This window comes from Ambystoma mexicanum, chromosome 10 (genome assembly GCF_040938575.1).
Source record: "Ambystoma mexicanum isolate Mex_15411 chromosome 10, UKY_AmexF1_1, whole genome shotgun sequence".
Lineage (NCBI taxonomy): Eukaryota > Metazoa > Chordata > Amphibia > Caudata > Ambystomatidae > Ambystoma > Ambystoma mexicanum.
The window spans coordinates 1,642,597,401-1,642,619,934 of NC_090932.1; the positions used below are offsets into that span (position 1 = coordinate 1,642,597,401).

Sequence of the window (22,534 nt, forward strand, 5' to 3'; positions counted from 1 at the left end):
ATATAGAAGCTTTGCTGATAAATTAGGCTACTTTGACTGAATATATAGCAGTCCTGTTCAGAGGTACCTGTACTATTGGTGCCACTGAAAATATGTATAGCACTGCTTCTACCTGCATCCATTATAACCGCTTGCGGTGGGCGGGTGGTCAGAAAGGGAGTTATCAGACTACATGCCCAGCTATTCCTTGCTCTCTAAGACAACAAACTATGCACAGTGCCCTTTTATACATGCACACATACAATCTTCAGACAAAACAAAACACATCGTTATATAGAACACCAAAAGCTTTTCCTTCTCACAAATGCCTCTGCTTGCTGGGAGACTCTCCTAAAACGTTGTGACATCAAACGCAATTGATGTGCTTCTGTGATGAAAATAAATGCCCCATAATGCTGCAACTGCGTTGCCTCTATTAAAGCTGATCAAAACGGAGGAAAATGAAGCAGAAATGCAGTGCTAGTTTAAGACCATTTTCATTTTACACAAAAGTACATGTGTCCTAAAGCAATGTGAAAAGCATATTCATGATTCCAAATGCTTTAATGACACTGTAACCTCCAAAGTGAACAAAGCGCAAATGCCCTTCTACATTACTGAAAAGTATTATCTTGTTAAAATTAAGTGTTAAAAAATATAATAGGCCAGAACTCATCCCAGTTACTTCTTTCAAGGAACTGTCGATTGTGGGTTTGCAAGCTACTGCTGGCCAGCCTGTCACCAGTGACCTCCAAGATTTATGCAGGTGCTGTTATAAATAGCCTGTGTAAGCTGTATGCAAGAAAGAATGAAAAGGGCCGTATTGACAAGATTCTGTGCGTAAAACGGCCTGATAAGGTGTATATCTAAAGGGCTGTTGACCAGCGTAAGCCGAAGGTATCCCTAGGTTCCTGGGTGCAGCCAATCAATTGGAACATTTCGGACTTACTGCTGTTTAAGTGCAAGCTTGAGAATCTGCCCAACTTCCGCACCGCAGTTAGTATTCTCTGCAAATGACGCTCTGGGTCCCTTACGTATAGCATTATGTCATCCGCATATAGTGTGAGTTCAGACTGACCCTTTATATGAATGCTAGCATAGCCGAAGTGGGAACGTATAAGGTCAGCTAGCGGTTCTATAATCAGAGCAAATGATAGTGGTGACAGCGGGCACCCTTACTTGATGTCTCCCCCCAATAATGTGCCGGAGAGTATGCCATTCGTATATACCCTGGCATATGGGTGAGAGTACAACACCTTTACCCACTTTATAAAGTTAGGCCCCAACCCATAATTGTCCAGTGTCCTGAACAGGAAGGGCCAGGACACTGTGTCGAATGCATTCGGCATGTCTAGAGAACCCGCAACCTCCTGGCTATTTTCAGGTATCTGTGCCATAATATTAAACATCTGGCACAAGTTTCTGTTGATCTACCCGGTATGAAGCAGGCATGATCCTCATGAACCATATGAGGCATCAATGGATTCAGCCGTGAAGCCAGAATTTTCGCAGCTATTTTGGCGTCTAGATTTACCAGTGACAGCAGGCGGTATGACCCACATTCGTTTGGAGTTTTTCCAGGCTTGAGTAATAAAATAATTATGGCCTCGCGCATAGACTCCGGCAGAGTCCCGGTGTCCAGGGCTTCAGACCAGACTAGCATCAGCCGGGGGCCATCACATCTATGAACTTTTTTCTAAAATAGAATTCTGTTCCCAACCCATCAGACACTGGGGTTTTTCCTTTAGGGAGATCTTTAATGGCTTTCTCAACCTCTAACAGACTTACAGACTCCTCCAATGAGTTACGCGCCTCTACTGATAATAGGGTTGGAGCTATCCTGGCTAAATACTTGTTGATTTCTGTCTCGGAAGCATTCCTTTTCGGAGTGTATAATGCTGAATAGAAATCATAAGATACCTAATTTATTTCAATATCGAAGTTGGCCACGGTGCAGTCAGGACGGGTTATACAAGGAATATTGGAATTACCCTTTGTCCCCAACAGTACGGGCAAACAACTTCCCAAGTCTGTCTGCTTCTCCATAGCACAACGCTGCAGCTGGTCTGTCAAAATAGCACATTTTCCTATTAGCTATATCACGATACTTGTCCAAAGTTACTTTGTCAAACTTAATCGCAGGGGGTTGGTTGTTAGTGTGTCCTCGCATCTTTTAAATTCACCTTTGATATCACGTAGTACCCCATGTTCTGTGGAAATGGCTATAGCGCTAATATATGCATTGAATGCTTAGTGTAGCTTGTGTGGTAACTGAACCCTCATTAATTTTAAAATAGCTAGCGATGTGTCTGTCATATTTTACCTAAATACCAGCTCTCCAGGGCAGTAGGTTTAAAACGCCACTGTGCTTTAGGAGCAACATGACCAGGGATGTGCAGTGATAGCAGTATTGGCAAATGGTCACACAGCGTTCTGGGCCGAATACGGTTTTCTCCCACTCAGTTCAACAGCCTATGCGCGATCAACCAACCATAAGTCAATGCAGGATTGCATGTCATGCACTGACGAGTAATATGTGTACTGCTCTGTTTGGAAGTATTCAATGCTCGCCTTACCTCTGTAAGACCCAGATCCTCAATTTGATACAGGATAGTGCGGGCTACATGAGACGGGGGGCCTAGCCGATGAGGACGTACGATCCAACTGCAGATCCAATGTGGTGTTAAAGGCCCCCACCACAAAACACAAGTGCGTGGGGTATTTAGCACATTCTTGAAACATTCCCTTGTAAAAGTTAGGATCATCGACATGCGGGCCGTACACATTAAGTAGTAAAACCTCATGACACCCCAACTTGCCGTGCACGAACACAACACATACCTTCCTTGATCATCACAAACAGTTTTAAGGTGCACAAAGGGGAGGTATCTGTGAATCAAGATCATGACATTGCGCGCCCCAGTGGAGTATGTACAATGTGTGTACAATTTATAAATATTTTTTTTTTCTTTTTTTTTTTTCCTCCCCCTGCCCAGCCCGGAGCCACACAATGTGCTTGTTAATGTTAGTGCACAGTACAAATATCCTTTAACGTTATCAGCACCGGAGTGGTCCCCAGGCGCTCTGGCGGCTCTGAAAAAGGCAGGGGGTGAGTGCAAGAGAGCAGTGATGTGCTGTTGGCAGCCTCAACCAAGTAACTCCGTTGGCTGGGATTGGGGTGTTTTCCGGTTGGTAGTCATTGTGTGCTGTTGTGCAAGTCTGTGTGGTTTGTTTTGTTGCAGTGTAGTGAAGGTTGTGCAGATTGTTTTGTTATAGGCTTGTGGTTGTGTTTGTTTGAGAGTTGTGTGCTTGTTATTGAATTGGTTAGTTGGGCAAATGCTAACAATCACAATTCTATCTAGTGTGGCATATGCTGACCTTCACGATCCCATCTAGATGCAACGCCGGCTAATTCATGATTACGTCTAGATGTGACGCCGGCTAATGTTTCGATTACGTTTAGGTGTGGCACCTGATGTGTGCACCTATGTAGCCAACCATGTGCGTTTCTTGCAGTATCTTAAAACCCAATCTGTTGGCGTATGACTGAACTTTCTACGTCTTTATTGGAGACCCCAGCCCATGCACAGCTTACCAACTTTAGAACAGAAGCTCCTTTTACAGTAATTGTCATCTTACTCGCAGTTTTAAGATCATTCTCAATAATATGTCGGTCCATGCAACTACAAATAACCACCTCTTCACCATGTGCATTTTGTAACTTTTATATCCCAACTTCCCCTTTATCAACGCCACCCCCCCACCCTCGTAGTACCCTGAACTGTGACTGTGTTCCCCCAATACCTTCCTCAACCCGGCTCTCCCCTACCAAAACAACCGCCACTCGCATAGGCGGAAACTGCCGCCGCTACACGTGGGGGACTCTATTTGTGACCCTAAGGGTCCATGTCCTTATAACTTGTGGACTTGCTAACCCATTACCATTAACACATCATTGAAGATAATGAGTATGGGTGTTCTGCACCAGCTTATCGAGACACCGTAGGCCCCGGACCTCGCTGCAGCATGATTTGGGCCTCTATGAACATTATAGCCTGGTCGGGTAACATGAAGAAGTACGTTTTGTTTTTACTGTATGCGCATTCTGGCGGGTTAGAGCATGGTGTATGCAATCCCCCCTCTCCTTGAGGAGTGTCTTGGCTCCAACAAATGTGCATCTTTCCTTCTGCATGGATGAAGTATAATCAGGGAAGATACGCACAGTATTGGCTCCTAATTTCAATTCCTGTGTTTTCTTGAGCCGCCTTCAGTACCAGGTCCCTGTCTCAATAGATCATCAGGCGGGCGATTATTGGTCTCGGGTATCCTCCTGGTCTGGGTTTCGCCATTGGGGCTCTGTACGCATGTTCTATCATGAACACCAGAGACTGTCCAGGGTCCTCTAAATGTTCTCTTAGCAGCTCTTCCCCTGCCTTCTCCATTGAGCCCGTGAGAGCATCTTCAGGTATCCCTATAATACGTACATTGTTCCACTGTGATCCTGATTCCAGGTCTTCACATTTAGCTTCCATTGCGCTCATATCCTTGGCTAGTGTTGTCACGTTTCCCTGTAGGGCCATCACTGCATCCTCGGTTCTGCTAATTCGATTCTCGGCCTATGTTATACGTTGAGCAGCTTTTTCCAATTGTGAACAGATTGATGCGACATTGGTTGTGATTCCGTCCAGCTTGCCTTTTATTGCTGCAAAGTTACGTTGCATAGTGTCCATGATGCCCTGTAGATCTATAGGCGGTGTGGCTAGTGGTTATTCCCCTGATGCCAAGTTGCTAGGACCCTCTCCAGACATTATTGTGGACTTGGGGTGGGCTCTGTGAATTTATCGATCGTGCCACTCTTCTTGTTTGCTTCTCCTTTTGTCATGGTTCCCTCGGGTGTGACGTCAGCAACCTGCTTGCCCTGGTTCATGAAGGTCTGAACAGACGTTTGTTTTGCTTGGAGTTGGGGGGCAGACGGGGAGTAGCACCCTCTTCCAATTCTGTTTAGGCCCATAGCTATTCACGTATGTCGGGAGTCCCTACGTAGAGGTAGAGTAATGGTGCTGCAGTAATTCAAAAAAGCCTTTCTTACTTGCCCACTATTGTCTTTATACAGCCATACAAACCACATGACCCGGCGTAGCAGGAAGATATGCAGTGTCAACACGATATTGTTACGTCTAGCAAGGAGAACATTCAGCATCTAGGCGGTATCACCAAGTCTCTGTTAATAGGTTCAGGACAGCCAGCACACCACATGCACTGCTTTACCTTAAAGTCCAGTCCTAATCCATGGGACGTGTGCTGCAGGGGCAGAACCAGATACGTCTCTGCAGGAGTTGTACCAGGACCCCGGCTCTCATTCACGGTGAGAGGCCTGCATTAAGTTATGTCCCCCGGTAGGTGACTGATTCTGTGGAGATGTATGATGGCAGGCGAAGCTCAGTCAGGAGCCCAGCAGGGACAGGCTCCCGCTCGGGCATCCAATGACTCGCTCCGGGTGGGCGAGCGCTCTATGCCGAAGGTGGGACAGCATACTGGAGGCCTCCACCTACAGCCACGCTCACCGAAGTTTGTCCCCACGGGGGAAGATGTACTTGCATCAGTATCTCCCTTCCCCGTCCAGGGGGAGGGTCGGGGGATCACAGTCCCATCGAGGGCCTCCCACCGACACGGGCTCAGAAGGCACTCCGACCTCACTGTTGAAGGCTGCAGCTAGGCGGTCTAAGTAACAGCCAGCACTGGGAGCTCATAGGGAAAGGCTGTCCCACTCCACTGCTTGGTGCTCCGCTCCAACGCTTCCGTGTCACTCGACGTTTGCTGTAATTGTGCACCTTTAACCTGATTTTAGGGCAGGTTTCGTCCACTATATCAGCCAGGATTCAATTCATGTCCTCCACATGATGGGGAGCTCAGACGCGGTACGCCATCTTGGCAATCCGTGCAACAGTGCCCCCTATTCTCCCCTTCTTGAATGGAGGACGAAAAAGACCACATGGCCGCGCTCATCAATGAAACGCACAAGTGCAGTCTGTAAATTCCAGGAATGACATCCTGTGGGCATGGCTTCCCCTTTTATTGGTCCATAAACGCTTGTGACGTAGGACGTGGCATTCCATGTGATAACATGGAATGCCACGTCCTACGCAACTAGAACAATAGCATGATAATGTCTTTCAGACCCTCCCTATTCCAGATCCCTCTCTCTTCCTGCTTGGTAGTTAACTGTGGTTTTGCAGTGCATTTTCAGTACTTGGATACAACCAAAGATGCTCCTGTGATATTTTGGCACACTTGCAACATTTAAAGTTATTTGCGTGACATGCAATTGGTTATAAATGTATTCCGTTTCTGGCAACCCTGCTCAAGTATATTATTCAGATGTGACATGGTTAACATTTGTTTTGGTTGCAGTGCAAAGCAATTTTCTCGGCTGCATTCATAAATGCAATGATTAAACATGACAAGCATTTCAGTACTACGTGTACTTGCGGGCCTCCTGTTATTTTTTGCTCCGGAAATAATGGGAAATAATGGGACAAGGGGGGCTTATATCTGTGCTTGGATGTGGCACTAGATGAAGACTTCCTTGTGAGTTTGGTGGTGTCGGAAAAAAACATCAATGGACTCTATTTCCGGCTAGGTTAGTTTGTCAAATCTTTATTAGCAGAAAACCAGCAAGAACAACACTACAGAAATGAAGCTCTCCCCGTACAATCACAATCTGTTAACGCAATTCCTCATTTATACCTTCTTCCACTTCATTAGTTTCAATGCAGCAGGTGGAATATGGGCCAGCATTCCATTTTGACCTGCTTTTGCCTTACTTGATGGATACTCTTTTTGATGGACCCCCCTTTTTCGTCCCAGTCACGCTTGATCGAAAGATAAAGCTTGACTGAGACTGTGGCTCTTTTTTGTATGTGCTCAGCCATGTGTGCCTTTTTTGTCTCCTAAGGCGGGGGTGCCCCAAGGTACCCCTTCTCTGTTAGACATGTGGTAGGCTGGTGGTGGCTTTTGCGCCTGTGTAATATGGGTCTACTGGTTGGAATCAGTTTTGCCTGGCTGGCCCTTTTTGGACCTCCCCATTAATCAAAATGGAGATGGGGGGGAGGGGAGTGGGGGGACTTTGTGAGCGATGCACACACCCTCTTTGGTCATTGGATGTTTGTATCCCGGAACTGTAACTGCAGTCAGTCTGAAACCAGTTTTGATGGGAAGAGTGTGGATTAGTTCCTTTGTGTTGGAGACTCTTCTAGAATGCATGTACGAGCTTGAGGGGATTCAACCCTCTGTTTGAATGTTTCCCGATGTGTGTGATTGGGTGTTTTGTTCATTCAGTGCCACCTGCGAGGCTAGGGGGGAAGACATGTTGCACTTGCCGTGTCTACTTCTGGAACTCTATGCCCAAAGCTCTACACCAGCATTCTTGAATGTTCCCAGGAATCCGACAGCAAAGCTCTTCCTCACAATACGACGAAAGCAGCAGCCTGCCATGCTACTTTGCCTGTGGGGACAACTGGATCACAGCTCTTACTGGAATACCGTGTCTCCCTGAAGCCCCTGATTATACCTACATTGCCGGACCCAGAAGCCGATGCCCCTTCGTTGCCAGAACCCCCCCAAGGGCGCGCTGTGCCGAAGCAACCAGAGAATCTTCATTCAAGGACATTAGGCAAGCTACCCATCTCCCCTGAATGGAAATCTCCAGGTCCTGTGACTATACTGTGGAATTCGCCTCTCAGTCCTTCTTTGGGTAACTCCTCCCGGGTGTGACCTTAACCTTTCTTCAATATGTGTTCTTCCTTGGGGTCTCTCCAAGCCAATCTCCTAATCTGAAGCTGAATCATGTGCCCAAGGGTGATCTGAAAACCCTGCATCCGACTATTGCTGCTGACTCAACGTCCTGTTTCAGTGGCTCCGTTCCTTGATTTCAGAATAGCTGACTCTTCAATAATCCTCCTTCCTGAGGGTCTTTGAGTCCCTCCTGCACTGCTGTATCAACTTTGGAGCACTCAGTCACTAAACAATGTGCACGGCACTCGTCTCTGGGAATTACCAGCCGCCTGCTGCAGAGCTGCCTTTTCGGTCAGGTTATTACTCTATTACTTCTGGTACTGCTGACAAGCCCCTTCAACAGTTGCTTCATCCTAGTCTTCTGTGTACGTCACTCCACCTGCACTCTAGGAAGTGCTCCTTGGAATACTTTGTAGGAAAGACTGCCCCGAATCTGCACTACTGATTTACCTTGGCCTTTGAAACTTTCTGGCTTTCTTAGCAAAGGTGTAGTGGTGCACCTGCTACTGCTTTTTCTTTTGTAGGAAAGACGTTTACTTAACCCAGAAACGATTTACTTGCCTGTTACATGGGGCATATTTTGTGTTACAAAGTTTACATGCAATTGTAGTGATTTTCTGTTTATGTAAATATTCTAATTTTAATAACAAATATATATTATGTGAACTTTCTCTCACTGAGCATAAATTTAAAGTGTGCACTGTACCTTACCGACTCTATTCCACCTCTTGAGAGTTTAGGGCTAGGCTGCTCTGTCCCGACAGTCACTCAGAGTGCCGGTGAGTTTGAGGGAATTACTAACAATAACGTAGTCCTGAAGCTGCACCCAAAGACCCTGATCAAAGTGCTTAAGGAAATTCTCCTTAACAATTACCTTTTAAAATAATTGGGGAAGAACGGTCCTCTCCAATTGGGACGATACCAGGCTCTGTGATGCGAGGCTATCCCAGGTACCATGTGTGCAAAAGAACTAACAGCTGCAAGTATCAAATGCAGGTAAGCATTTAAGGCTTTTTGAACTTTGTTTGGAATATCGCTGTTCTTGGAGTACTTAAATATCATTTTGGTAGTGACAGTGGTTCTCCTGAATACAAGTGCTGATGCAGCAGTTTCAAACTTATGGGTACGTCGAAAGCTGCTTATTTCCTGTCGGCCGTCGAAAGCTGTTTATTTCCTGTCGGCCTGAAACAATAGCATTTTAAATATCTCCTAATTATGATCTGCGACCACAAACCTAGGGGCCAAACCTTAAGAAGGTCCCCAAGGGTAGTCTTTGTGGCAATTGCAGTATCCCCAAGCTGCTACTCGCACCATGCCGCCACCCCCCACCTCCCCTCAAACCGGTACATGGTGAGATTGTTTACTGTAGTATCCTAGCATCATATATGCTATGTTGTGCTGTGTGACTATGTGATTGAGTAGTGGAGCTCGGAGTGTTGGTGCGAGGCCTGGAATGGTGCGAGTGTAAGGATTCCATAGAGGACGGTTGGGGAGCTGGCAGGAAGAGAGCCAAGGGAAGTAGAAGCAGATCACCTCATCTCCTATCTACATTCCCACTGTAACCTGTAACATTAAAGAAGACTTACCTTTTCTACAATACTGGCTCTGGTGTGGTTCCTGAGTATTCCTGCCTGTGTCATACCACACCAAGATACAGCATTTACACATAGTGAGATTGTTTGCATTGCATCATACTCCTTTTAAGGGGTGTGATAAGGGCCTTTCCTACCTAATGCAGGTGGCGTGGTAATGCATGTTGAGCTACCTTTGCCACTGCATTGCCATTGTGCAGATTGGGTAAGTGTTGATGATTATTGTTCCAATCCCACAAATTTGCTTTCCTGTGCACGGAGTCTTTAATCTCTTAAAAATTGTCTGGCCAGGGCTCCCAATTTGTACTGTTAAAAAAATTGCAAACCTAAAACTTCCAACATTTTTCGCATGACCCACTCTCTGACTCATAAATGGATCCCAATTCCTTCAGCACTGGGCACTCTGGGGCTGTTCTAGATTTAATATACAGACCCTCCCCTCCTTTTGAGCAACTCGGTGCCTAGGGATACTGTGCCTAACTACAAACGTCGGTACTCCGTTGCAGCAGATGGAGGTAGGCCAAATACCCTCTGCTAAAACAACCCTTCTAGCTCGTTTAACCAACCCACACCCTTCATTAGCAGTGTTTCTATCCCGTACAACACCATGGGGCAGAAGCATTGCCTATAAAGTGTTAATATCCTCTCTATTGTGTACCCAGCAGTCGTCTTTGCAGCTTTACACAGGAGTGCTGCCAATTGTCTAGATGTTCTTATTTTAGTCTCCTTTATACGCTTGTAACTGGCCTCATTGGACATCTATAGACCAAAATACAGTAAATGTCAACACACTCTATTCTGCCCAATGTAGTCACCATGGCCAACTCGTGAACCTTTTTACCAGTGACCTACATGCTTTTTGTTTTTAAAATATTGATGGCCAACTTGTTCTCTATTGCATAACTGTGCAATTCATTTAACATCTCTTTCATTCCTCTGTAAGTATGATCTAAGACCACCAGGTAATCGGCATATAGCATGCCATTCTCGGCTCCAAATTTGGTGGGACAATTACCTTCGACAACTGATGTGGGAGCTCTGCCAGATAAAGATTGAACAGCGGGGGAGCCAGCACACATCCTTGCTTGACACCCCTATCTCTACCAGTCGATCTAGTCATTACTCCCCCAAGCTCTCCTGAATAGGACCAGCAAAATCTCCACCCAAGCCTCTGCCACTTTTTTCAAGACCAGATTAGCCAGACTATTTGGGCCCGCAGCGCTGGAGTTCTTTAACTTACTTTCATCAGGGTCTCGTACATCAGTCCAATAGGCCAAGGCGCTCCTACATTGGGGCAGCACATGCATTTTCCTCAATACCCGCATCTTTATTCAAATGGCAAAGCCTTGCTTCTTTTTTAATGGGGTTTATTATCTCCTTGACCCCTGTTCCCTTAGCTTGGGATATAATTTGCCATATTGTGTGGGTATTTCTCCCACGCAATACCCCCCATCATCTGACATTGTGCATTTCTAATCGGAAACCTCCAGACTCTAAGCTAATTGTGATACCTGCATTTCTCAGCTCTTCCTCTTGGTGTTTTTGTCGCCAGGTGTTCTTCCGTACTCCTCACAATTTGTATTGCTCTTCTTAATTTACGCTTTGCGTTGTGAATTGCAACGTCAAAGACATTACTGTGCTTCTTATCTGAGGCCGTAGTACACCTTCGCCTACATGCTCCAGACCCACCCCACTTTAACCGTTCCTCAAATTCATCAGGAGTAGGGGAGATCGATGTGTCAATTTCATAGAGGTTCCATGCCATCCCTGTAATCGTATTTAAATTTCCAGGGACATCTCCCTTAGTTCTCCCATTCAGTAAAAAAAGTTACCATTCTCGCAAAATTCCACCCATATCTTACCATTGTTATTATTTCTTTTTTTCTGGAGCATGTGGCTCTTCTTGTATGTTTTCATATGCGGCACGCTCTGTTTCAGCCACATATCGAGCACTTAGATTGCCCCCACCTTTGATGTTTGTTTTTTATTATATCTTCTCTTTGCCTATTGGAGCGTTCAGAGTCTGATCCGTTTTTTCTTTGCTAGCCATCAGCGGAATAGCAGCACCAGGAGGCTTACTCGTGTTACGCTGCGTTGGTGCGCAAGAAATGAGGCACTCCTCGCTCTAAATTTCTTTAATTTGAGTCTTTGTCCAGCTGGCTGTTGAAGGAAAAGGTCAAAGCTCCAGGCCCTTCTTCAAGGCCTGGAGTCCCTCTTTCTAGTCTAACGTGATTTAGAGCCAATCGGGGTATTGGCTGTGGAGTTTAATGGGTCTTTTGAATGTTACCTATTGGTTGTTTCTTGTCCACGGCCGGTCCCGTTTGATCCTTTTGTCAGCATTTTGCCATCCGCCTTTGTTTTCTGGTCTGGAAGTTAGTTGACTCATCTTTGATCTTCTGTTTTTACACCAGCACCCCCTGTGAGGGGATTATTTCACTTGACCCAATATTATGGGGGATGCTTATTGTTGCCTGGAGTGCCGGCAGAGAAGGAGAGTTTACTTCCTACCCTACCTTTCCAATTTTCGCCGTTAAATGTTCTATGGCCGCACCCTGCAAATTTACCTCCTGCAGGATGGTTCTGCAGAGTTTTACCAGGGTCTTTACCGCAAAATGAAGTGTATCCAAACTCCCATCCGTGGCCACGTTACTTGCGGTATTGTGTACGGTCAAATTGAAATTCCCACTGCCTTCTTGTACTCGCATTTACATCAGAGTCTGGATATAGCACAGGGCTCCCCGACATTCTTTGCGTGTTTGGGGGTGCCAGTGGGGAAGGACGTGATGGTGCAAGTGGTAAATGGAGTGTCACTTCCAGATGTGACGGGTAGCTGACAACATTTATGTCCCCCTTATTGGGCTGTACATTAAGCTGCTGTGCTTCCATTGTACATTTATTAACAAAAGCGCCCGATTGCAGTGTGTTATGCACGGGGCTAGTAGTGAGTTATGATATGGCATTTATAACGTGCCTATAGACAAGCGGTTCAAGGTGCAACTTGGCAAGGGAAGGGGACAGAGGGAAGACGGACAACGATCTTACTAGGCCAGGTGTCATTCAGATCGTGCAAGTGCATGGGAAGGGGAGGGAGGAGAAGTGCATGGGGAGGATAGTGCAGTACAAGGGATAAGAATAAATAACAATAAGTAAAAGTACGGCCAGCCGGTGGCAAGTGCAGATAAGTGCAGACATCAGGTGTCAAGTGCTGGAAGTGGGACTGTAGGGATACGGAAGCAGTCCCCAAGTGCTGGGGTTGCCAGGAAGGCAGTACAAGAGTGCGACTGGAGGGGGTGAGGGGGCTGAGATCAGAGGGTGGCCAGGTAACCAGTGCAATTTCAATGTCAGCCAAGAAGTTTGCAAGGGGAGAGGAGGAGAAAAAGCAGAAGCAAAAAGAAAGGTTTTGAGGAGCTTCCGGAACCGAAGGTGATTCTCTTCAAGTTTCAGGGGGGCAGGGAGGCTGTTCCAGAGAGAGGCCCCAGCCGAAGAAAGAGGTCTACGAACAACTCATTGCTTGGAGAAGCGACTGACCCTGAGGAAGTTTGAGGCAGATGAGTGAAGAGCTCAAGAAGGAAGGTATTTAGGAAGAGAGAGTTGAAGGTATTGAGGCCCCAGAAGGCCTTGTGGACGATGCAGAAGGTTTTTGAACTTCATCCTCGCAGCCACTGGGAGCCAGTGCAGAGATTTCAGTCCTGGAGAGATCCGATCCCTGGGCTTGAGGCCAAGGACAAGTCTTGCAGTTCGGTTCTGGATAATTTGCAGGGGGCAGAGGATAGAAGCAGGCAGATTGTCAATACTGCTGGAGTCTGTGTCTGAGCCATCAGCTGCTCTTTTCTGCTTCTTCCATGTTTTTCCTCTTGTCTCCACTTTGTCATGGAAGGTAATCAGTCCACACATGTTAATATCATCTCCTTGTCCTTGTCCTAGCGCTTTACCTTTTGGCACTTCTAGTTCTGTCCCCTTTCCACTTATGTCTGTTGCTTTCCGGGACCCAGTGGTAGGCATTTTTATGTATGGCTTAATCTGCCTCTGTCTTGTTACTTTTGTCTTATTTGCCACTTCTCCAGGCATCGGCAGGGGCCCCAAACTTTAACAATCGCAAGTTTCAGCCGTTTTTGCTAGATAATGCCTATTTGATCTTATGAGACAGTACTGAACGGAGTCCTTTTTCATATCCACACACACTTTTCATACACTGTCACTGCCACACCCGGGTGAGAATATAAAGCAGACAGTCACAAACTGCAGTTGACTAAGTCGTTGGTATCATAAAAGGCTGGTGTCGACAACTGCAGTGAAAATGCGTTGTAATTTTGGGCATTTAATTGCTGCGTGCATGAAGTTCCCCACTAAAGTGTGATTGGCTGGTGCCTCGCTCTGGAACAGCCTCTCAAACCTCAGCAGAATCCACCTCTGGTTCTGGAAGCAACTCAAGACCTTCCTCTTCACTTCCGCTTTCTCTCTTCCTCTCCCATGCTGATGCACCCGACTGCTCCATGCACTGGTCACGTGGCTACCCTCTGAACTCTGGCCCAGGCTCCTGCATGTCCAATTGCCCTCGCACTGCCTCCGGCCTCCCCAGCATTTGGGGGGGGGATCTGTATCTGTAACCCTACAGTCCTTTCTCTCTGCACCTATGAGCCACCCAATGGCTGCACTTGTGAGTTAACTGCACTGCCCCCTGGCACTTCTCCCCTTCCCTCTTCACCCCTTCCCTCTTCACCGTACGTGTTTGATCTGAATGACACAAGGTCTGTCCTCCCTTTGTTTCCCCCTTCTTGTCTTGTCACGCCTAGAAACACTTGTGTACAGGCACGTTACAAATGCCACATCATATCAGTGACAGATTGAATGCGAGTCAAGCTCAGTTCGTGAATAAACCGTTGGTGAAATTGATGACACCAAACCAAGAAGAAAACGAACTCTGGAGAAAACTCACACTTACTATGCCTTCCCTTTTGTTGCCAATTGTTGTAGCTCCACTGCAGAAACCATCGTCCAGCCAAAATCCTGCCCGGAAATGCAATCAATGCTGCAGCAGCTGTAAGGTGTCATGCTGCATCCATTCCATGTCGATCTAGAGTGGTTCATCTTGAACTACAGAAGGAGCCAAGTATCCTGTGAGCTGAATCGGACCCATGGACCCACCAGAGAACTGGAAGGTTTGGTACCATGAACTCGCTGTTGTCCTATGAGACCCTTGTTTCATTCTCAACTTTAAAAGGCCTGCAAGGGCACTTTGCCGCATTTGAGTAACGGGAACAGCTAGTCTCGGCATCTCCCGATTTCCCGCCGAAAGAGCCTTCTTGCAAGTGTTCCTGGGCCGTCTAGTGAACTCACCAGCTCTGTCCCGGGACATTGCATCGGAGTGCCGCAATTTTGATTTGAGGCTTGACACTTTGGGAATCCCTAGCATGTGGTTCTCGACACTCTCCCACCAAAATTCAAAGGCCTAGCTCCTCTGGGTCGCAAACTAGAGTGTGGTCCCTACATCACTGGGTTGTGACGGTCGCTGTTGGTGGCTTTCCTGCCTTTGCTGTTTCCCGAGTCCTGCTGCACCAGAGCGTTATTCTTCCTCCCTTCGTGGGTGGAGTTGTGCCTACTGTCCCGTCACAGACTATTGGCTCGTGCCGCAGCACCTGAGAACCTGTATCGGAGAGTAAAGGCAGGATTTGTATCCTCAGACGACCTCTAGTAAAGTGGTATACTTTAGTCTGGATTAAAACAAGGGGCAGTGAGTACTTGCATAACTTACCTGTGGACATTTGTCCTTGCGCACAAGGGTTCCTTGGATCCTCTCTATGGATGGGTTGCGGGGCAGGGTGTGTGGCGGTTGGGGGAAGGTTAACACTATTATCCCATTAAAACTATGGCACAAAATGTGGGACATGTAATTTAATTTCTGGATTGGACAAATGAGTAAGCCCATTCCCAAGAGGGGTAAAGATAACAACGCACGAAGTAAAACCTGAAACCCGGGTTTAAATGTAGTGGGATCTACTCTTCTCGTCCCAGTGATTCTGTGAAACTAATGTGGACCTAACGTTGCAGTAAAAGAGTCAAGTCTACCATAGACAGAGACACGATTTCTGTAGTGACTTAAAATTGGCACTGTAAAGGAAAGGCTTGGGGAAGTAGATTGTCTCCCCTGAGGTTGTTGAATCCGCTTGACGGGAAGGACACCACTTTTCTTAGTGGTAAGTGGATCACAAGTAAGAAAGTTTTACTTACAACTTTGTGGAACTTTGTTTTGCGATTATTTTGAGTTGCTGGACTTTCTAACTTGCACCTAGTAAAGCGGAGACAGGTTGCTGGAAAGCAGTCAAGTAATGATCATGATGTGTTAATTATATAGCGCCTCGGATCGCAGCAGCGAGCATTCAAACCGCTGAGCTATCTTACCGGCCTACTTTTATGTGCCCTTGTAGTGGGTTTTTGGCGCTTGTAGAGTATGAGGGTAGACTTGGGTTTTTGACGCAGGACAGTGGCCATTATTTTGGACATCCTAACAACCACTGTCTCATTAGTTTGTTTAGTTGAGGTAGGGAACCCCGTTATAGGGTTGGGGCTAGTGTGACATTTTTTTCCAACCCCTTTTTGTTTAAGTAAAAGCAATTGTGAAGCAAACACTCTGTCTCCTTTACTCTAACCCCTGAAATCATATCTGTGAACTCCATTGTGGTTAACTTAATTTGTAGTGAGCCGGTTGAATGCTTTCATGACCAGAACTGATGTTAAAGGGATTTGGGGGTATGGGGTGGCGGCATTGTTTAGCCGGTGCATCTCTTGATGAAATCCCAGCACCAAAAGCTGAAGGGACCACCATATGAGCACCACACACTGAGGCTAATAATAAGCAGGGCTCAGATGCTTGAGAGTTCGTAGTGCTATATAAATGTGAATTATTATTATTAGTGTTTAATAAAGCACACTAAGAGCTTGGTAGTTGGAGACAGAGAGACATGTGCACCCAACAAAATCTCACCGGGACCTCGTGCCAATCCCCTTTTTGGGAGTTTTTTTTTCCTTCTTTTCTCTGCACTCGGGACTGCAGCAGGAAGCCAGCCTTGTAGCGGTGCCCGTACATATATGCACTGAATACGATACCCTTAACCAACACTGTACTTTTCTGCCTGGGCTCTTCCTGACATGTTATCTGTGTTGGCAACATTTGCAAGCAATCTAATGGGTGTATTGCCTTTTATCTTTCCTTGATCACAGCCCGAAGTAGTCCTAGAATATGTTTAATGTTGATGCACATTTCTTTTCTTTCTTTCAGTTTTCTTTCAACATGTTTGATCACCCGATCCCACGGGTCTTCCAGAACCGCTTCTCCACCCAGTACCGCTGCTATTCGGTCTCCATGCTGGCCGGCCCAAATGACCGCTCGGACGTGGAGAAAGGAGGGAAGAGTATGTGTTCAATATTGTGTGTGTGTGTGTGTTTCTGCTTGCATGCAGTGGCTAAAGTCTGGGTCTCTCGTTTAATCCTCCTTGTTGCCCCCATTTGAATGAAACCAGATTCTCCACTCCTATCTCTGTGTTCCAAATTGAGACAACCCTTGAGCCAACTGGTTTATCATTGTGTCTGGCAATGCGCCTTCTACACGTAGAGTGGGAGTTGCTGGAAGAGCAGCACTTCCTGCTGTCACTGGACTCCTTCACAGATTCCCATAGCCACCCCTGGTACTGAACACTTCCAGATGGTCCCGAATCAAGCAAATGCCTCTGGTGCGTTCCAGGCAGATGCCATTCTACTGGCATCCTCCAACAAGAAGGGCAAACTTCACTAAGATTACCGCACAGGTTTCCTTTTTTCCTCACTGGTTTATTTGTACCCAACCCCATAAAACGGGACACTATTCCCCCGTGCTTGGTGCTTAGACCGGTCCTGCTCAGTTGATAAACTCCAGGCTTCTAAATCGGGTGCTTCAGTTCTGCCGTTTCTTTCCCCACAGGATCAGTGCTTGCATTAAGGTGACCCAGGCAGTTCTATAGTGAAACTAGCACGAGCGCTGCCTAACATGGGGGTAGAGGACGTGTTGCTGATATGTAGCTCAGCAGAGGAGGAGAGGCATTTCTAAGCTCTCGTGGCTATGGGAAGTCCTCCCACCACAGGGGGAGACCTCCTGCAGCGCTCTGAAATCAAAGGACCAGCTGCACTCTGGGCAGGGAGGGCGTTGGGCATCACACGTGCATTCACCACTAGCCGTTAGCGCATTTTCCAGTGGAAATTGACTCCTGTCGATTAACAAACCGTGTGATGTGTATATGTTGAGAACTGGGTGGTGAGGGGGTGGGGGGGGGGGGGTAATCTTACACTTTTTATGTTTAACCCTGGTGAAGCCTTCTCTGCGGCTGAGTTGGCAGCTGTACCTGAAGCTTCACTGTCCCCTATTGTGTTGACTGGAGCTATATGTCTACAGTAAGGAGCTCATCAGAGCTGAACTACTCTGATAGACCACTCCCCGTTCTGAACCGAGCACTTCATTCCCGAAGGTGGATCGAATATTGCCCCTTTCCTAGGCCCCCACACCAAACACTATGCGACTTTAGTTGAAGAAATGTTTGGGGCATTCTGTTGTGATTACTCAGAAATCCACAATTCATTTAAATCGATCATACTGAATGATTAGGTCTATGCCTGATGTTTCTGTGTAATATTCAATTTGTTTTCTTTCTTTCTGCAGTAATTATGCCGCCTTCAGCCCTGGATCAACTAAGTAAGTGTTCTGTGAAAGCCCAATTCTCCAAGGTTCTCAAATGAATGCTTCTTTCATACCCCAGAAGAAGCCTTTCTCGTTTGCATGCACAAATCCGCTATAGAGGGGGCTTGATGTGGGCTGATAGCTATGCTGCTTTCTTGTGTTCAGAAGATGTTCCTGTCTGTCTGGGTTAATTGCGCTCAAGGTTCAAGCTTTCTGCTTCCATCTCCTTTTCTTTTGCCCTGGAAGAGCATTTTTAAAGCTTGTTCTGTTGGTTTCTTGTACATGCAGCTGTAATTGAATTCTGTTTGGAGTAAGATTAATATTAGTGATTTTATTTTTAATTTTTTAGTTTAATCATTTTTATTAGAATTATATCAATAATGCATTTTAAATTGATTTCTTTTTTATATAGTGCCTCATGCTGGACTTGTATGCAAAGCATTGCCCTGGTCTCGGGGCGAGCCTGTTTGCCCAGCCCTGGTCTCGAGGCGTGCCAGTTTGCCCTGAGCTATCCTCCTGGCACTTACTGAGGCGGAGTTGGAGGGCACTTGCATGAACCCGTGGCATTTGCTGACAGTCTAAACGCTCCTTGTCTCCTTTGGGCCTGATTATGTACATACTGGAAACCAGTAGCTTCTCCTATTACCTTTCTTCTGGGAACCCCGAAAATGTGAAGCGTTCACCCTAGCACTTCCATTCCTCTGCCTGGGTACTGGTGTGACGCCCTATGGCCCCAAAGAGAGAGTGGGGGTTGCCTGGAGGCGACAGCATTGGCTGAGCTGTGTCAGCAGGCTTTAGTTATGTTGCCATCTGTCTGTTTCATTGATGCACAGTCAATTATGTCTTGCTCCCCTTTAATCACATCCCTGGAGCAGAGGGAGTCAATCATGTGGTTGAGCTGCAAAGTACAGCCCCCATGCTGGGACCTATGTTAATTCCACACCCTACTGGACCAGGCCCCACTTGCGCCCTGTTAATTAGGCCATCGTCTGTGCTTCTGTGTTTACAGTTACCCTCCCAAGCATTCTTTTCACACATCTCTCCACCCCCCCCCACCCGCCCCCTCACATATTTTCACTCTTTGGGGAAAGGCACTCTTACGCTTCTTGTGTGCATGCACACGCAACCCTGCGGCCATACCACTCGACACCCTCTTTCCCTCCCCCAACCCCCGCCCACATACAGCCTTCATCACCATGAATTGCATGACCCGTTCAGCCCACACACATCCATGATTAAGATGGACACATCCAAGGCAAGCCGATGGCAATGTTAAAGGAAAGATGTTCAGTCGATCTTTAAAACTATCCCTGCCAGTGGTGTTTCTAACCTTATTCTGTATGGTGTCATGACGGTGCTTCTCGCTGTCCATATGGGAGGCAGGTCTTGCTGCCTGGGACTCTGATGGCTGACTGGCACTGCGCCTGCCCCCCATGCGCTTATAGTACAAACCAGAGTGCTTGAGTATAAGGCCACTCTTCAGTAGTGGAAGCACAGTTACAAAATGCGTTTGGAAAGGTAAACCAGCTGCATCTTCTCTTCGTCTTCTCTTCGCCATTCTTGCTGTTTTGTTTTACTTCTCTGTAGCACGCAACTTAATCCACAAACCAGTGTTTCGGTTGTACACACTACAATAATGTTTCTGTATTTCCTTCTTCAGGTCGCCTTAACATAACCTACCCCATGTTATTCAAACTGACAAATAAGAATTCAGACAGAATGACGCACTGTGGTGTGCTGGAGTTTGTAGCAGATGAGGGGATCTGTTACCTCCCACACTGGGTAAGTGTGTGCTGCTGAATTAGCTGCCTCGGGTGTGACTAGTCTCTTGTTAACAGCCTCCAGTAACAGGACTGTTATTTATTAAAATATATATATATATATATATATATATATATATATATATATATATATATATATATATATATATATATATATATATTAGTGTGTAGAGAAGTGAATTGTGTGATCTATGCTTTTCTTTAGTTTTACCTGCTTGGTGTTTAAGGCTTAATAAATATATTTTTGTAATTCAGTGTTGACTCTTTCTGTGTGGTTAAAAGTACCTACACACCCACCACCAAAGCTCCTGTTGGGAAGAGGACGCTATCTAGGTGCACGCCCTGGTGCTTTAGAATAAGGCAAAGGCCATCATCAGTAATGGAGACCAGGGGGGAGAGCGGGTGCCCTTACAGACATCTACACAATCATATTATTGTACATTTTGTAGGTGTAGCGAACATGCGGGAATAGCAGCCATCTTATATACTACCAGCCATCTTATATACTAACAGCCGTACTGTGGTACAAACGTTAAACGTGGCATGGCAGCCAGCACCCCAGCCCTAGGCCACGAACATGAGCAAAGGAATGGGTTATATCCGAAACACTGATGAGAAAGCCCAGAGCTGCACAGATCCATAAAATCCTTCATTGTCCTAAAATGTTGCCAACCTTCGCGTCCTGGGAAGCCACAGGAGGAGGGCTGAGTGCCTGTGAACAGTGCAATCCCATGAGTAGGGCACGGGTCTCCCTCCACCCCCCACCCGTCCCAATCCTAAATTATAGTACCCAAATGCCCTGGCTTTGGGACCCCTGAATTCCAATGTACCAGGTAAGGACTGACAAACCTTTTGGACCCCTGATTGATCAGAAAGCGGGGCCTTCCTGCCTTCACTTCTAGGTCACGTGATTTGTGCTGCGAGGCGCAGGGAGGGATGAATTTCTAGCCCAGAACAAGGGTGGCAGACCTTGGAGAAATGCCAACCTGTCTGGGAGCAAGAGAAGTATGTGAGTTAGTATGATCTTGGCTTTCCCCTATGGGCTCCTGTCTTGGTACCAGGTGTACTGTTATATAGAGCTAGATCAATGATGACTGCAACATCGCTCATGGATGGATGGATGGATGGATGGATGGATGGATGGATGGATGGGGCCGGGACCGGGACCGGGACCAATGGCTTGACATCACTTCTGGAGCAGGTGGCTATGTGTAGGGTCTTACCAACCAGCAGCGCCGGTTTCTGTTTCTACTGTATGTGATGATGGCGCTTGTTAGGAAAGATTTCATATGTGTATGTAATTTTCCCTCCAGGTGTCAACCCCCAAACGTTTTGCTGCTTTTTAAACACCATTGACTCACTTTGCCAGAGAACCACAGCCTTCGGCTGCTCTCCTCTGGGCGTTCGCTCACTTCTTATGGGGAAACTGACATGCCCTTAAGACACTCAGTACTGGAAGACTTTGTTTCCCTTAGTCCTTTCCTCATGTTGCAACTTTTGTGCAACATGTAACCAGTGTGCAATGTATCTTACCATACAGCACACTTGGGTCTATAGTCATTTCCAAAGGCCCTAGATACTCTCGCTGAACTTTTTATGAACTGTGCAGATGTGTCAGGGACAGGACTGGTGGCAGCTATCGTTTCGCATTATTTTTAACCCTTTCATGCAATGTTAACCGTGTTTGGCACGAATAGGTGGCCTGGCTCCTAAAATGGCCATGCCACGAGGTTCTTTGTCCTGTCTTTTGGCCATCTTGCTCCTTCACCCTCCCCTGGTCGAGTCGACCCGGGCCAGTCCTTATTTGGTCATGCACTTTCCCGCAAATCCCAATGCTTTCGTGGGCATCTGCATGCCTTGTGTGTGTGCCTCCAGGATGTGGCTGGGATGTCTGGTCCCAATACACATCCTGGGTGCCAGAGAGTCTGGAGTGTCCTGAATGCCTGAGACCACTGTGGTCTGTGATTGGTCCACGTATGGAGTGTGCGTTTGTGAGCAGATCTCCCATTGAGTCCTCTCTGTTTTGGCACAAAGGGAACTTTGGATAAGAGGAGGCTGGAAACACCACTACCATGTCGATCTCCTGAGTTCTCACTGAACAAAGGATAGGATCCAAGTCTCCTGCAACTACGAAGCTGAGTCGAGGAACCACTGGTGACCCGCTGGAAGGTTTGGCACCCTGAGCCCGGTGTCGTCCTGTGGCCCCCCTCTTCATCTGGTCGTCTTAGGAGGTCTGCGAAGACGCTTCGACCCATTGTATAGTGGGACCAACTATTCTCGGCACCTTTACCAAAACCTGAAAGTAAGCTTTCTCGAAAGTGTCCCTGGGCCAACCAGTGGGCCAACCAGTGGGCTGACAAGCTTACGCAGGACCTTTGCTCTGTGTCCGCCGTCGATTCGAGCAGGCCCTCAAAACTTGGTATACTGCTAGCTCTGTGTCCACAGCACCCTCGCACCGAATTTCGTACACTTGGCATTCCCAGGTCGGAAGTGAGAAGAGTGAGCCCGGGCCGGAGTAAACATGGTTACCATGTTGCCCTGCTGCGGCAACATCCTTTGCAAGTCCACTGCATTTGTGATCCTCTTGCCCCTGAAGCCTGCTGCAGTGAAACTGGGGCGATTCATCCACCCGGAGCGGAGAAATCGCCACTGTCTGCTTGGGAATCCTCGCTGGATCTCAGGAA

The 22,534-nt window shown here is 46.9% G+C and overlaps 1 protein-coding gene across 1 annotated transcript in view; it reads left to right on the plus strand.

Annotated features, from left to right (window-relative positions):
• UFD1 (ubiquitin recognition factor in ER associated degradation 1) overlaps nucleotides 1-22,534 on the plus strand; it is a 125,759-nt gene that overhangs the window by 9,702 nt on the left and 93,523 nt on the right. Inside the window, exons 2-4 of the mRNA XM_069620056.1 lie at nucleotides 16,642-16,774; nucleotides 18,052-18,084; nucleotides 19,730-19,851. Coding sequence (XP_069476157.1) covers nucleotides 16,642-16,774; nucleotides 18,052-18,084; nucleotides 19,730-19,851 — 288 coding nt within the window. The remainder of the gene's footprint in view (nucleotides 1-16,641; nucleotides 16,775-18,051; nucleotides 18,085-19,729; nucleotides 19,852-22,534) is intronic.